The sequence below is a fragment of the Podarcis liolepis genome, assembly GCF_965112155.1.
Source record: "Podarcis liolepis genome assembly, chromosome: 4".
NCBI lineage: Eukaryota > Metazoa > Chordata > Lepidosauria > Squamata > Lacertidae > Podarcis > Podarcis liolepis.
The window spans coordinates 104,605,769-104,620,118 of NC_139558.1; the positions used below are offsets into that span (position 1 = coordinate 104,605,769).

The 14,350-nt window shown below is 47.3% G+C and overlaps 2 protein-coding genes and 1 long non-coding RNA gene across 6 annotated transcripts in view; 2 read left to right on the top strand and 1 right to left on the bottom strand.

Moving 5' to 3' along the window:
* The window catches only part of LOC310705005 (uncharacterized protein), a 149,744-nt gene that overhangs the window by 97,250 nt on the left and 38,144 nt on the right, over positions 1–14,350 (top strand). The gene's annotated exons all lie outside the window — the stretch shown is intronic.
* LOC310705173 (uncharacterized protein) overlaps positions 893–14,350 on the bottom strand; it is an 82,473-nt gene continuing 69,015 nt past the window's right edge. Inside the window, exons 1-6 of one of the 3 annotated variants that reach the window (XM_083499714.1) lie at positions 10,529–10,910; positions 8,801–9,308; positions 8,518–8,599; positions 8,156–8,238; positions 6,430–6,556; positions 893–2,017 (exon numbers count right to left, since the gene is read on the bottom strand). In XM_083499714.1, coding sequence (XP_083355840.1) covers positions 1,095–2,017; positions 6,430–6,556; positions 8,156–8,238; positions 8,518–8,599; positions 8,801–9,217 — 1,632 coding nt within the window. In that variant the 5' untranslated portion in view covers positions 9,218–9,308; positions 10,529–10,910 and the 3' untranslated portion in view covers positions 893–1,094. Of the gene's footprint in view, positions 2,018–6,429; positions 6,557–8,155; positions 8,239–8,517; positions 8,600–8,800; positions 9,309–10,528; positions 10,911–14,350 lie in introns of those variants that run through there. The other 2 variants (XM_083499715.1, XM_083499713.1) reach the window with 2 other exon arrangements.
* On the top strand, positions 11,527–13,425 carry LOC310705433. 2 transcript variants are annotated; one of them, XR_014525276.1, is made up of 3 exons: positions 11,527–11,916; positions 12,789–12,905; positions 13,293–13,425. It is a non-coding gene; the product is annotated as an uncharacterized lncRNA (long non-coding RNA). The 2 variants fall into 2 exon arrangements; XR_014525277.1 differs by lacking the exon at positions 11,527–11,916 and adding an exon at positions 12,600–12,664.

Here is a 14,350-nt window from a genome sequence, read left to right on the forward strand (position 1 = left end):
TGGGCTAGGGATCGATTTAAAATCCCAGTGAAAACTCCTGCTAGTTGATCTGCAGTCTCTCAATACCCTTCCAGCTACCCCATCCGGCCCTGTGGCCTTCCTTGGGTTGATTCCCTTTAACACCTTCCTCATCTCTTCTTTTTCCACAGACACTACTACATTCCTTTGTACTGATGATGGTAATGGTAGTGATGATGGCAAAGCTTTCACAGGGAGTGGTGGTGTTGTTGGTAAAGCCTCAACAGGTGTTGCTGCAGATGTTACTTCAAAACGGGCAAAGAAGGCATTCAAACCCTCTGCGAGGGATGCCCCTCCCTCATCTGCCAGGGAGTCCTTGGATTTATACCCTGTTCATTCTTGTACACCTTGCCACACCTGCCTGGTGTTGTTACTTTGTAAATTTGTTCTCCTATGTGTGTTGCCAGTAGAAGCCACAAGTCTGTGGGTACTCTAGGTGGTACAGAAAACACCTAGAAGCTCCCTAGAGGTTGAAGTGCCGATAAACTTCAGTTTTGAGATCTATAAATTCCAATTAGCCAGCAGAAAGTGTAACAGGGCCAGCCTAGTTTCCCTTTAAAGCAAACATGGGTCTCCAGCTGTTTTTGGCCTACAACTCCCATCATCCCTAGCTAGCAGGACTAATGGGGAGAGATGATGGAAACTGTGGTCCAGGAGCTGCTGGGGACCCAAGTATGGGAAACCCTGCTTCAAAACAAGTTTTGTGTGTGGCCCGCAAAGATGGGACCTGTCCATGTTTGTATTTTCTTGTATTTTGTTTTTCTTGTGACCTTTGTACATTTATTTATTTATTTAAAGAGAGAAAATTAAGAGAGAAATTGTATGGCAAGTTGTGGAAGAATAAAAGTTTGTGTTGGGGGGGGAATCCTGGGGGTGGCTTCCTCAAATATTTTATTGGGGGGAGGGCAAAGACCCCTAGGCCTTTAAGAGTTGTTGCCTATTCCCTACACCCACAGGCCTCAGGAATGTTACAACAGAAAAACACAATATAAAAACACAAAACACCACACATTAAAAGGGCATTAGATGTCAATCAGCCAAAGGCCTGCTTATAAGGGTGCAGATTTGTCTGGTTCCTAAAGCTGTATAATGTTTTTTCCGACCTTTGTATGGATTCTCTGATGGGAAGTGAAATCGGAGCTCCTCCAGAAGCTCTTTCCACATTCCACACACTGATAGGGTTTCTCCCCTGTATGAATTCTTTGATGGGAAGTGAGATTGGAGCTCTTACTGAAGCCCTTTCCACATTCCATGCACTGATAGGGTTTCTCCCCTGTATGAATTCTTTGATGGGAAGTTAGATCAGAGTTCCTCCTGTAGCTCTTTCCACATTCCACACACTGATAGGGTTTCTCCCCTGTATGAATTCTTTGATGGAAATTGAGATTGTGGCTGTGACGGAAGCGCTTTCCACATTCCACACACTGATAGGGTTTCTCCCCTGTATGAATTCTTTGATGGGAAGTGAGACTTTGCCTGTGACTGAAGCTCTTTCCACATTCCACACACTGATAGGGTTTCTCCCCAGTATGAATTCTTTGATGGGAAGTGAGATCAGAGCTCCGTCTGAAGCTCTTTCCACATTCCACACACTGATAGGGTTTCTGCCCTGTATGAATTCTTTGATGGGAAGTGAGAGAGAAGCTGTTACTGAAGCTCTTTCCACATTCCACACACTGATAGGGTTTCTCCCCAGTATGAATTCTTTGATGGGAAATGAGAGAGGAGCTCTTTCTGAAGCTCTTTCCACATTCCACACACTGATAGGGTTTCTCCCCTGTATGAATTCTTTGATGGGAAGTGAGTTTGGAGCTATGAGTGAAGCTCTTTCCACATTCCATGCACTGATAGAGTTTCTTCCCAAATATATTTTGTTGATGGGAAGTGGAATGGGAGCTCCTTCTGCAGCTTTCACCACACTCCAAATTTTTACGTGGCCTCTCCTCTCTGGGGATATTGTCGTGGTCACCGTCGTTCTCGATTTCCGGTTCATCACAGTCTGCAATGGAGACAAAAGGGATTAGAGCCTCAGGAACAAATGGAGAAGAACTGAAGGTATTTGGGGAGGTGTTCATTACCTTTGTTGTTTGTCATTAACCAACATATTTATTATGAGATTCTGCTGGTTGTTGACTGCTGCTTTGTTTGATATACAGTAGTGGTCAAAATTGTGGAAGACTTTTAGGGAAAAGTGTATTTCAGAGGTTTGATGGCTCATAACACCACTTCTTTTGGAGTAGTATCATAAAATTATATATCAACGGAAAGATAATTTAATCAAGAATGCAATTCAACAAAATTTCTTCATTTACCCATATTCTATCTAATGTTATAGCCAAATAACCAGAAAAAGGAAGCGCAACTTGCTTAGGTTGACTTTTGTTAGTGTCTTGTGTGATTGCTATCTAGTTGGTTGGTTTTTGTGTTCTTGTAAAACATAATAAAATTATAGAAATGGCACAAAGAGTTGACTTGTCACCCAGAAAGCGATGTACAATTGCACTATTAAGTGAACAAGGCTACAGTTTTGAAGAAATTGATGAAAGATTAGGAAAAAACATAACCAAAGCTGTCATTTCTATATTTTTGAAGAGGTATAAGAGACTCAGTCACTCTAAAATCAGACCAGAAAAGGCAGGAAAAGGTGCACAAAGGCAAGTGACGATTGAAGAATGGAGAGACTGTCCCTGCATGACAGAAGAATATCATCTGGGTGGATACAAGATGACATGGCACAATGTAATGTGAAGTTGAGTGCAAGGACTGGTCTAAATGCTAGAATTCTAAGGAAAAAGCCATTGTTATCTCTCAAGCAAAGGTTGAAAAGATTAAACCCATGTTAACTGGACAGCAGAACAACGGAACAGTGTTATTTGGAGCAATGAGACCCAAATCTCCTTGCTTGGTAGTGATGGCATGACATACGCAAGGAGAAGAATCAGAGATGATGTACCGTATTTTTCGCTCTATAACACGCACCTGACTATAACACGCACGTAGTTTTTAGAGGAGGAAAACAAGAAAAAAATATTCTAAACGAAACAGTGGGTGTATGATTTTTGTGGTTCATGCTGTGGCCACAGACATGTGATCTGACGGTGAGTTTGGGGTAACCCAATGCAAAAATCCTGAGGATCCATGTGGATCCATGCTTTGTAACCACGTTTTTGCGCCATTGCGTCCCCATGAAACAGTGGGTGCGTGTGTTTTTTGGTGCAGGCTGTAGCCATGGACATGCTATGTGATCTGATGGTGAATTTTGGGGTGACCCAGTGCAAAACACCTGAGGATCCATGTGGATCCGTGCTTTGTAACCACGTTTTAAGTGGGGAGGGAAGGAAAAGCACTCAAGGGACAAGGAGCACGCGTGGGGGGGTGTGGAGAAGGATGCTACTAATAATGCAGGAGAGGCTCCTCTCCGGCTTTGTTCCTTTAAAACAAGCAGGCTCTGCGTCTCTCCGTCCTCCCCGGCAAGGAAACCACGATAATAACCACTTTGAGACAAATCAAGAAAAATTGTGACCAACACTCTCCCCCAACAAGCGCAGTGAGGTCAAAACACACACACACACACACACACACAGAGAGAGAGAACTGGCCCTAAAGTCGCAGGGCGCTGGAAGTCGCAGGGGCGCTGGGGGAGTGAACGGGAAGCAAGAGAAGGAGAACGATCCCTCACACACAGAGAGACACACAGAGTCAATTCTAAAGTCGCAGGGGCGCAGGGAGAGTGAACGGGAAGCAAGAGAAGGAGAAGGAGCCCTCACACAGAGAGAGACACACAGAGTGTCAATTCTAAAGTCGCAGGGAGAGTGAACGGAAGCAAGAGAAGGAGAAGGAGCCCTCACACACACACACACACACACACACACAGACACACAGAGTGTCAATTCTAAAGTCGCAGGGAGAGTGAACGGGAAGCAAGAGAAGGAGAACGATCCCTCACAGACACACGGAGTGTCAATTCTAAAGTTGCAGGGGTGCTGGGAGAGTGAAGGGGAAGCAGGAGGAGGAGAACGATAGCTCAAGCACACACACACACACAGCCCCTACAGTGGCTAATCCAAAATCGGACAGCAGAAAACTGCAGGCAGGGACAGAGAGCAGGGGTTGTTTTAAAGCAGCCAACTCCCGCTCTGCTTCTCTCCCTCCTCCCCGGCTCCGCTAGCTGACAGGAGCCACTTACACCCGCTTTTCTGTTTCAAAGCGAGCCACGGACTGCTCACGACTGCAGCAGATTCCCCCGCCATCTGTAGGCATTCGCTCCATAACACGCACAGACATTTCCCCTTACTTTCTAGGAGGAAAAAACTGCGTGTTATGGAGCGAAATTTACGGTACATCCTACTTGCATTACACCAACCGTGAAACACCCAGATAGTGTGTTGATCTGGGGTTGCATGGCAGCAAAAGGTGTGGGCAGAATTTGCGTCATTAATGGAAATGGAAATGCCCCAAAATGCATAAATGAAATACTTGCTCCCAAACTGAAGCGTTCCACATGTGATCTTTTCCCAGATACTGAAGCATATATATATATGTGTGTGTGTCTGTGTGTGTGTGTGTGTGTGTGTGTGTGTGTATTCTATTTTCTATTTCAACAGGATTCCGCTCCATGTCGTGTTGCTGCTGTGTGCAAAAGGTGCTTTCAAGATAATGACATTTCACTGCTGGAATGGCCTGGGAATAGCCAAAACTTTAACCCAATCAGAAATCTATGGAACCGACTAAAGAAACTTGTTAGTCAGAAGCAACCCAGCAATAAAGTCCAATTAACAGAGGCAATAATTTAATCTTGGTTTCACTTTATTACAGCCGCAGAACTAAAAACTTGGTTCATATCATGAGACGGCATTGTAAGGCCGTAATTCAAGCTAAAGGTTACCAGTAGTTATGACTGCTGTTCTAATAAATACTCCTTCATAAAAGTTCTTTCATTACATTCTTCATTAAATTATCTTTCCATTGATATATGATTTTATGGTATTACTCCACACAAAAGTGGTGTTATGAGCCATCAAACCTCAGAAATACACTTTTCACAAAAGGTTTCCACAATTTTGGCCACTAGGAGGAGTTGTTCACTTTAAAGTTAATGTTCTTTTTATATGGGATCAGATTATTATTATTTATGCTTCATGTTTATATATGTGTTGGAAGCTGCCCAGAGTGGCTTGGGCAACCCAGCCAAATGGGCATGGTATAAATAAAAAATATTATTATTACTACAGTGTTACATTGATTTAAGAGCAGTCCTGTTCTGGAAAAGATTAAGTTTGTAAAACATCTTCATCATCATCATCATCACTGCTACTACTACCTGAGATTCAATAAGTCTAGCTCTTCTCTGGGATGAATTTTGTTTGGCCCAACCATGGCATCCCCTCCATCTCCATTGTCAGTCATTTCTTTGATCAACCCAAGACTGACAGGAGCAAATACAATAACAGAAAACCTGAAGCTACGTATGTGCTGTCTGGTACGTTTCCACAGCTCCAGAATTCCCGGACTTGTAGCAGAGCGGCACAGCAAGTGCTGCTTGTGTGTGTGAGCTTGCAGAATACAGAGTCCAATACACTGCTCTTCCTCTAAAATAACAGCTTTTTTGTATGTTCAGCAAGATAAACCATCGGAAGATGCAGACGTTGCGTCTTCCTTGTCTCAGCAGAAAACGAAAGTCAGAAAGAACAAAGAAACAGCTTTCCCGGTTGTTATGAAAGCTCCTCCCCAGATGCAGGATATTCTAAGCTGTTAACCTTGTAAGCTCTAAAGCTCACAACTTATCTTTCCTAACAATTCTGAAGCTGACATTGAAGATGGCCTGGGCAGTTCTTGTCAGAGTTGCGTTCGATCGAGTGACTCCTCCAGTCGAGCCTTTGGATTCCCCTCCAAGGATAATTAGCGACCTGAGCCTCTGATAAGACTCCAGGCACATTTTCCCCCATTACGCAGAGAATCCAGCACAGGGAAGGACGAGAAATATGAGCTACATGCTAAGGGTTTTATTGCTAAGCTACGCAGACAGAAAAAAAATACATCCTCTCTCTGTGAGAGCAGAGAGCAACTGAAAAACAAAGGAACAGGAAACCAGTAACATCACATCCATCTCCTGTCTTCCGTGAGACTTCCAGCAGTCTGGAATGTCTCTGGAATGTAAACAGAGTCTTGTGACTCCCAGTGGCAACACACAGAAACTAACAGTTCAGGCCAGCCCAATCGTGGAAGAAAAAGGAATAATTTAGGAAGATTGTTCAAAGAAAAAACTGTAAGTTACTGTTTATTGTGGGGGGTGTTATGTTCCCAGGTGTCATAGGGACCACAGTTGAGCTCTGTGAAAATATATGAGGTTGGTCACATAGAGGTATTTTTTGAATTTCCATTCTGATAGGACGATCCCACAGGGAGCCTTACCAAGAGAGGCCACGATCCCACGATTCTCCTCCATGACGTCCTTATGCAGAGCTCTCTGGTCAGGATCCAGCAACGCCCACTCCTCGTCCGTGAAACAAACAGCGACATCTTCAAAGGAGACTGGACCCTGAAAGAAAAAGGGAAATGTCCTCTGAGACAGCAGAAATATGATCTGCTACACAATGCTCTGTTGGTTCCTTCCTGTTAATTGCGGTGTTGTTTCAATAGGATTGCTTTGCTGCACATTTTATTTATGGATGCTTATTTTATTCTGCGTTTTAATTATGGGTATTTGTCTTTGTGCAAATAGTTGGTACTCCACCTTGTGTTTTCCAAGTCATTCTGCCTACTCAGGCATTCCAGTTGGGCAGATGGAAGGATCCACTTTCTCCTCTCCTCGTGTGCTGTTCTGGGAAGGTTCCCTCCCAATGCCCTAGAGCCAAATTCAAGGGGTTCATGGGGGCATGGAGAGGGGGAGGGGAGAAATGGGGGGCAGGCCCCATTTTGTAGCGGATGGGGCTGGTTAGGTGAATCCAGACCACTATTTGTTCTCATTTGTCCACTGCTTAGAAACCAATTTTTGCTTTCAGTGATCAGTCTAGAAATAAGATAAGCCTATTTTGGATGGTCATTTGTCTTGTATGATCTAGCAGAGATTCCTGCATTGCAGGGGGTCTCCTGGCTCTGAGAGACAAGCAGGGAGGGTGGATTCTGGCACTAGGAGAGGGAGCCCCCGACCTCCCTCCTCCCACTTGCCTCCTTCCTCTTCTGCCTCTGGTTCTGGACTGCATTCTGCCACAGAGTCTCCCACCTCACCAAACCCTGTTACCCCTTGTTGCGTTCACAAAGTAAAGGAAGGGTATTTACTTGAGGCGTTCACAAAGTAAAGAAAGGATTGAACTCTGATTAATAAGAATACACACAGAGACTTGAACCAGCAAGACTCTGGGAAGGGTGCATATAATCGTGTCTCTCTGTGCCTGTCCATGTGCAGACCTTGGCTCAGGTAGTTTTTATTCACAAAAGAACTTTTTACAGAGTGTTCGTAAGAACCAATCAGATTTCTTCTGAGCATTTCCACAAACCCATGTGGGGAGAAAGTTAAACTACCATAACTAATTAAGCACGGGGTAAACAAAGAACAGAACTACAAATAAGAGCATTTGGCAACCCCGGAGGTGATAAACAAGCAATACATATGATAAGGATGGCCAGGAAGACAGCAATCATTATCACCTTCATGTGAGATCTGCTTCCTGGCCCTAAGATTAACATCCTACATCAAAGAAACTTGCCCACTATCTTTATGGCCCAGGATGCCTGCCTGTCTAAGCAACTGGGCTGTGTACGTGACAAGAGAAATGGCCAGCAGAGGAAATGGCCAGAGATGCAGAGGTGTAGATTGATCAAGAATCATATCAAAATACTTTAAACCCAGTCAACGCAATGCTTTCATTGCTGACACAGATGGCTTACTCTATATTTGTTATAAATCCTCATAGCAATCTCACCTGATCCCTACAACCCCTTCAGCTTCTGACACCTCCTCTTCCCAGACTTCTCCCTCTGATCACTCATCCTCCCTCCACCTCCACTCCTTCAGCTGTGAGCCATCTTCCCTTCCTGGTTCCCCAGCTGCTTCCTCCCACCATTCCTCTGTGCCCAACCAGTCCATGACATTGCTCCATCCCTCGGCCTCTGTCCCCACAAGGCAGCTTCCCCTGACCTGATCTGGTTCCACAGCCGCTGCTTCCCTTCTGCCCCCATGAAAAGGAGGATCAGGAGGTCTTGCCGGCATCCTTCTGCCACCTGCAAGAGAAAAAAGGTAAGCAGGACGCCAGGAGTGCCTGCATCTCTCACAGGTGAAACAGGGCATCTCTAACTACAGATGGGCCTTTCAGAAAGACTTACCTACTGAGAGTATTTGGACGTTTGTGCCCATTTCATATGTTTATTTGTGCAGAAATACATCTCCCCTCCTCTGGACCCTTCTTCCCAACTGTCTCCCCCAAAACAAGATGAAAAGAACCCTCAGATGAGTTGGAAACCAACAGAATGAGACCAAAGAAAAACCACCTTCCTCCTTACCCATTGGCCTCTCTCTGGTGTCCAACAGAGGCCTCTCTGCCTCACAGGAATCCAGGTCCATTTCTGCAAAGAGATCCTTTCCCTGAGAAAGAAACAAGGATTCAAAACAGAGAATGAATGGTGAGAAATACTAGAAAGAGAATGACAAAGACTTGAAGGGTGTTAGATTTGATTCCATGGATGCCTTCCCAGAAAAAGAATGGGCCAACAGTAGAGCATTATGGGATGTTCTCCGTCCTGTTTGGAACCCCTTGGGAGTATCCAGAGGAAGGTCTCTTCTCACCTGCTTTCTCTCTGTCTGCTTTCTCTCCTCTGCCTGACTCAGGAGGAAACCTTCGGCCAGGGCCACCGCCTGCGAACTGGTCTCCGCTCCGCATTCCCTCACCCAGCTCTCCATCTCTGGTGGAAGGACAGCCAGGAACTGCTCCAAGATCACAAGATCCAGCATCTCAGCTTTCGTGTGCCTTTCTGGCTTCAGCCACTGGTGGCAAAAGTGGTAGAGTCGGCTGCAAACCTCTCGGGGTCCTTTGGCCTCCTGGCAGCAGAACTGCCTCAACTGCTGGCTCTGCACCTCTGAGCGGAGGGTGTCCTCCTCACCCAGGATCTTCTGCACAGAGTTTCCCCAGAATCCCCCACTGCTCCCAGTTTGGATGTCATGGCCTCTTCCTGCTTCAGGGCCAGCTGAGTCTCGCTCATCCATCTGTGCTCTCAGGAAGCCTCTGAGAGATCGGAAGGAACCCTTTGGTCTTCTGCCAAGTTCTGTCCGTCTTAATGAGAAGCTCTAGCAAATCCTACAAAGCAAATACATTGTTCTGTTACAGAATTTGTAGGTCAGTAGAAAAAAAAGATTCCCTGAGCAAGCATGGATGAGTCTTGCTGGGAACTAGGGCTGGACTGCACCGCATTCCAGTCCATGAGCTATCTTTTTGGGGGGGAAAGAAGAGTAGGAGGAGAAGAAATATGTCTCTAGTCTTCTAGCAATGCAAGTTGTGGAGGCAGCTGAAGGGATTTCTGTGAGATTAATCAACCTGGTTCCTGCTGCTTTCCACTCATTGCATGAAGTCAGACCTGACTGACAAGGAAGTCATTTGTATCTTTTGAATAATGGATGTTTGGCTCTAGTGGGGGTCCTCACCCGGGGGTCCTCAGGAGTTGCTCCCCCCACCCCCACATCTGGGCACATTTCTCCCCTGCTTCTGTCTCCTTTTCTTGCACTTGGACTCTCTGCCCCTCTCAAGACAGACTCCTGGGGTGGGGTCCCTTTTTCTTTGCTCCAAGGACCAGCTATGTATCAGGCCAACCCCCTGAGGGCCAAGTGGGTGGGATCAAAGACATATCCCTTGCAATTTAGGCGGGTAATCTATTATTATTATTATTATTATTATTATTATTATTATTATTATTCAATTAGATAGCTTAACACATACACAGCCATTGATGCCAAGGTCCCTGGAGGCTCAGGGAGTAGCAGCGCCCATTTCCGGCTGCTTTTCCAGCAACAACCCCTTTGGGAGAGAGAGGATGTGGTCCTGGGATGCCCTGCTCTGGGTGCGAGGGGATTGCTGCAGTGGCCTCCGTGGGGAGCTGCCCTGGGAGACACTGGGAAACTGGTCCCCAATGCAGCAGCCAGACTCTGGCCTGGGATCCCTCTCTTTATTCCTGGCCTTTCTCTCCCACCCTTTTTTTTGGGGGGGGGGCTAGTCCACCTCCCCGTCCAGCTTTGGAAAACCATTTGCAGATGTTCCCTCTGTTGTGCAATGAGGCTGAGCGATGTCACACAGAGTTAAAGTCCCAGGGACTCCTTTGTTTTAGGAAGGGAGATTTTTTCTGAAGGGGGGGGCGGAGGGTCAAATGAGTTTGGGATCCTCTGATCTGCAGGAAGGAGAGCGTGGCAGACCTGGCCCCTCCCTGGCAGGACCCTCTCCTCCTCCCTGACTTGGGGTCCCCCCCCCTGCAGGAGCAGATCAGGCCCCCCAGGCCCCCTCCCCTGCTGCAGCCCTGGGACCCCCACCAGATCCCAGAGAGAGAGGAGACTCACCAGATCCCAGGAGAGACACCGAAGCAGGAAAGGACTGGGGAGGGAGGGGCCTTGGCTCTGGAGGACCTGGCCCCCCCTTGCTTCCTGGCCTCTCTAGGAAGGCAGCTCACTTCCCTTTAACCCTTGCCAAACCGAGTCCCTCCAGCTCAGCCCTCTCTCGCTTGGCAGAACCTCAGATTTCTATTATTTGTTATGGATTAAGGGGGTCAGCTGCCCCCTGGCTACGCCACTGCCCAGATATCCTTTTGGGGGTGAGGCTCTTGGCTGGACTCTGAGCATCTCCCTCCCTTGGCCAGAAACCAGAGGAAGAGCTTGCAGGGAAAAGGGCTTTGCAGGAGGCAAGGAAGCTCCTCCTAGAATTCAGGAGAGGAGAGATAGGAGGGGATCCCAGGGTCATCTAGTCCAACCCCCAGCAATGCAGGAATCTCAGCTAAAGCATCCATGGCAGATGGCCGTCCAATCTCTGTTTAGAAACCTCCAAGGAAGGAAAGTCCACCACCTCCCAAGGGAGACCTTTCCCTGCCCAACTGCTCTTAGATGTCCCTCAAGGCAGCGGGTCCTGAGTTCTAGCCCTGCTGAAACCGTTGCACTGGCTGCCAAGGAGGAACCCATCAAAGTTCAAAATAAATAAATCCCAATTTCATCATAAATGAGTAATACTTTCTTATGCATGCTTTTTATACTAATATACAAAAGTATGCCATTCCCTTGTCCAGAAATGCTTAATTGCTAATTCAATGGACTGAAAATGGATGGTTATTGTTATTATTATATTTAGGGAAGCTTTTAATGTTTGATGGACTATTGTATTTTAATATTTTGTTGGAAGCCGCCAAGAGTGGCTGGGAAAACCCAGCCAGATTGGCAGGCTATAAATAAATTACTATCATTTAATTAATTAATTAAATTGACCAGGTGACTGTTCTTTCGAAAGAGGCAGGTGGAATCTCCACGGTTGCTAATAGCATAACATTGAAAGGCTAGTGAAATATCGGGAGCCCTTGAGCATCTGCTTGGCATGCAGAATGTCCCATTGTCAGCCCCTGACATCTCCTGCAAGGGCTGGACAAAATCCCTGCCTGAAACTCTGCGGAGCTGCCAGTCAGTGTAGGCCAGGGGTCCTCGTACTATGTCCCGTGGGCCAAATCCAGCCCGCCAGGGTCGTGAATCTGGCCTGCACGGCCATTTCAGAACCCACCAAGTGTCCGAGGCTGAAAGCATCTTCCCGCTCGGTCAGTCAGTCCCTGCATTGCGCGGAGGTAAACGCCACTAGCATGGTGGCGGCTCTACCAATGAAAGGCCAGGGGGTTTCGCTCGGGGACGGGGAAGTGTTGTCTTTTGGCTTGAAGAGCAAAGTTGAGGTTGGCGGAGGAAGGCAGGCTTGGATCAATTCGGTTTCATTACATAGACGTTTACATTAAAGGTGGGAGAAGGAAGTATAGTTAGTCCTATTTCTGTGCATGGCGCAGGGGTCTTTCCACTCATGTGGCTTACATGCTCTGAAAGTTGGGATCTGTTTTGAGATTTAAATTTTAAAAGGATGGAGTGGAACCGGATATTGACCATCTTGTTAGCCTGGGGTCAGCAACCTTTTTCAGCCGTGAGGCGGTCCACCGTCCCTCAGACCATGTGGGGGGCCAGACTATATTTTTTTGGGGGGGGATGAACAAATTCCTACACCCCACAAATAACCCAGAGATGCACACTAATTCCCGAATTGTCCACGGGCCGGATTGAGAAGACGATTGGGCTGCATCCGGCCCCCAACCCTTAGTTTGCCTACCCCTGACCTGAAGAGCCACATTCTGGTTGAAGAGCCACATTCTGGTTGAAGGCTCTGAAAGTTAGGATCTGTTTTGAGATTTAAATTTTAAAAGGGTGGAGTGGAACCGAATATTGACCATCTTGATAGCCTGGGGAGCCACATTCTGGTTGAAGGAGGCCAGGATTAGCCCCCAAGGCTTGGGATGTCCCTCCTTCCCTGCCGTAGGACTTGGAACCCAGGAGAACACTCTTGGAATAGCCTTGCCAGGTTCTCAGGGAGGACTCACCTGTCCCCATGTCCTTCTCTTTGCAGATGTGCTGCGGTTGCACATCCCTCCCCCAGGGGTGAGTATTGGAGAGAACCAGAGCAGGGACTCAGACTTGCCCTCCTTGCCCCCCACTCTGCACTCTGGGATGTGGAGAAGCCTTCCTTTCATGAGGAACTGACAGCCTGACTTTTGCCTTTCAGCTGCTGGAGGAAGATCAGCTGTACCTGCAGGAGGTGATTCAGAACTGCCAGGCAGCTCAGCTCAGGGGGCTCTGAACCCTGAAGTGCTCCAAGCAGGAGGCAGCCAAAGCCATCCTGGTGAGTGGGTGGTGATGTGGGGGACCCCCATGGGGAAGTGGGGGTTTGGGGAAGGGGTTGTCTGGCTGCCAGAGAAGAGGACCCTACTGGCTTAGATTCACGTATCCTGTTTGAAAGGGGAATCATCTTAGGGACTTCTTGTGAAAATCTGGGTCAGGAATGCTGTTCCTGGAATGGACAAACACACAAGACGTAACCGGCTGTGCATTCACATAAACAATACTCTTCTATATATTCTTATCACAATATCAAATGTTTATCTTGCACATAAACAACACATAAAGTGCAATAATATAGACAAGAGCCAGGGACTCCGTGGTGGAGGCAGCTGAGGGCCGTTTTGGCCCAGACTGGCCCCTGACCCTGAGACGCTCTTTCCACCCACAGGACCTCAGATGTTACACCCTTTGGGAAAGTGGGGAGGAACAGAAACTAGTGGCCAACAGCATCCCTTCTCTGCTGGCCTTTGCCCGAAGGTTCCCCCATCTCAGAGCAAGTAGCTTTCCCTCATGGATTCAGTCCTTTCCATAGCATTATGGATGCACGATTCCCACAGACAAGTTTCTTGGCAAGACAAGGGCCTTCTCTGGCCACTTGAGTGTCCTCCTCAGCATCTCCAAAGAAGGAGCTGGGTTGCAAGAACTGCAGCAAGGGGGGGCGCAACCCAGGCTAATGGGGGGGGGCTGTCTAACTAGGAAAGCAAGACCCAGAGACAGTTGTGGGAGACCCAGAGACCGGCTTCCTCTGTGCCAGAGCCAAAGCTGCGACAGATGGAGAAGCCAGACCTGCTGGGGGTGTCCATGCTGTGAGCCCCTCCATCCTACACTCTGGTTGAATTTGTGAGTAAATAAAACTATATGGACCTGGGACCCCTGGAGTCTCACTGCCCAAAGATGGGGGTAGTTTGCAAATATGCACACACATGAAATAATTTGTGCCTGTGTTCCTAATACATAACTAAGCGTGAAGAGCATGTCATGTGCTTTAGCAACAGCCCTCCTGTAAATAAGGAAATGCAACTTCTGTTGCTGATTTATGAAAAAAGCAGCAAGGGGATCTTCTCAGGTGTCTCATGAGGTCTGTGGGGCCCTTCAAGAAAGAGGAGCCATTTCTGTGCCCTGAGCCCCTGTCAGAGAGAAAGGCAGGACAACAACAGCAACAACAAGAATTCTGGTGCACATTGTTGAAAAGTTCTTGCCCCTCCTGATCCGCTGCCCCAAATTGCACTGCAGTGAATTGGGCCAGAGTCCAGCTTCCCAGGATCAGAGAACTGCAGAGTTCTGAATCAGACCGTCAATCCATCTACCTCAGGATGGCCTACACTGATTGGCAGCAACTGCTCTCTGGGTTTCTCTCCCAGCCTTACAAAACACTCGGATTACGTAGAACATGTTGTATATCTGAATTCCCACTCAACAGATTGTAGGAATGCAAAATAGAATCGT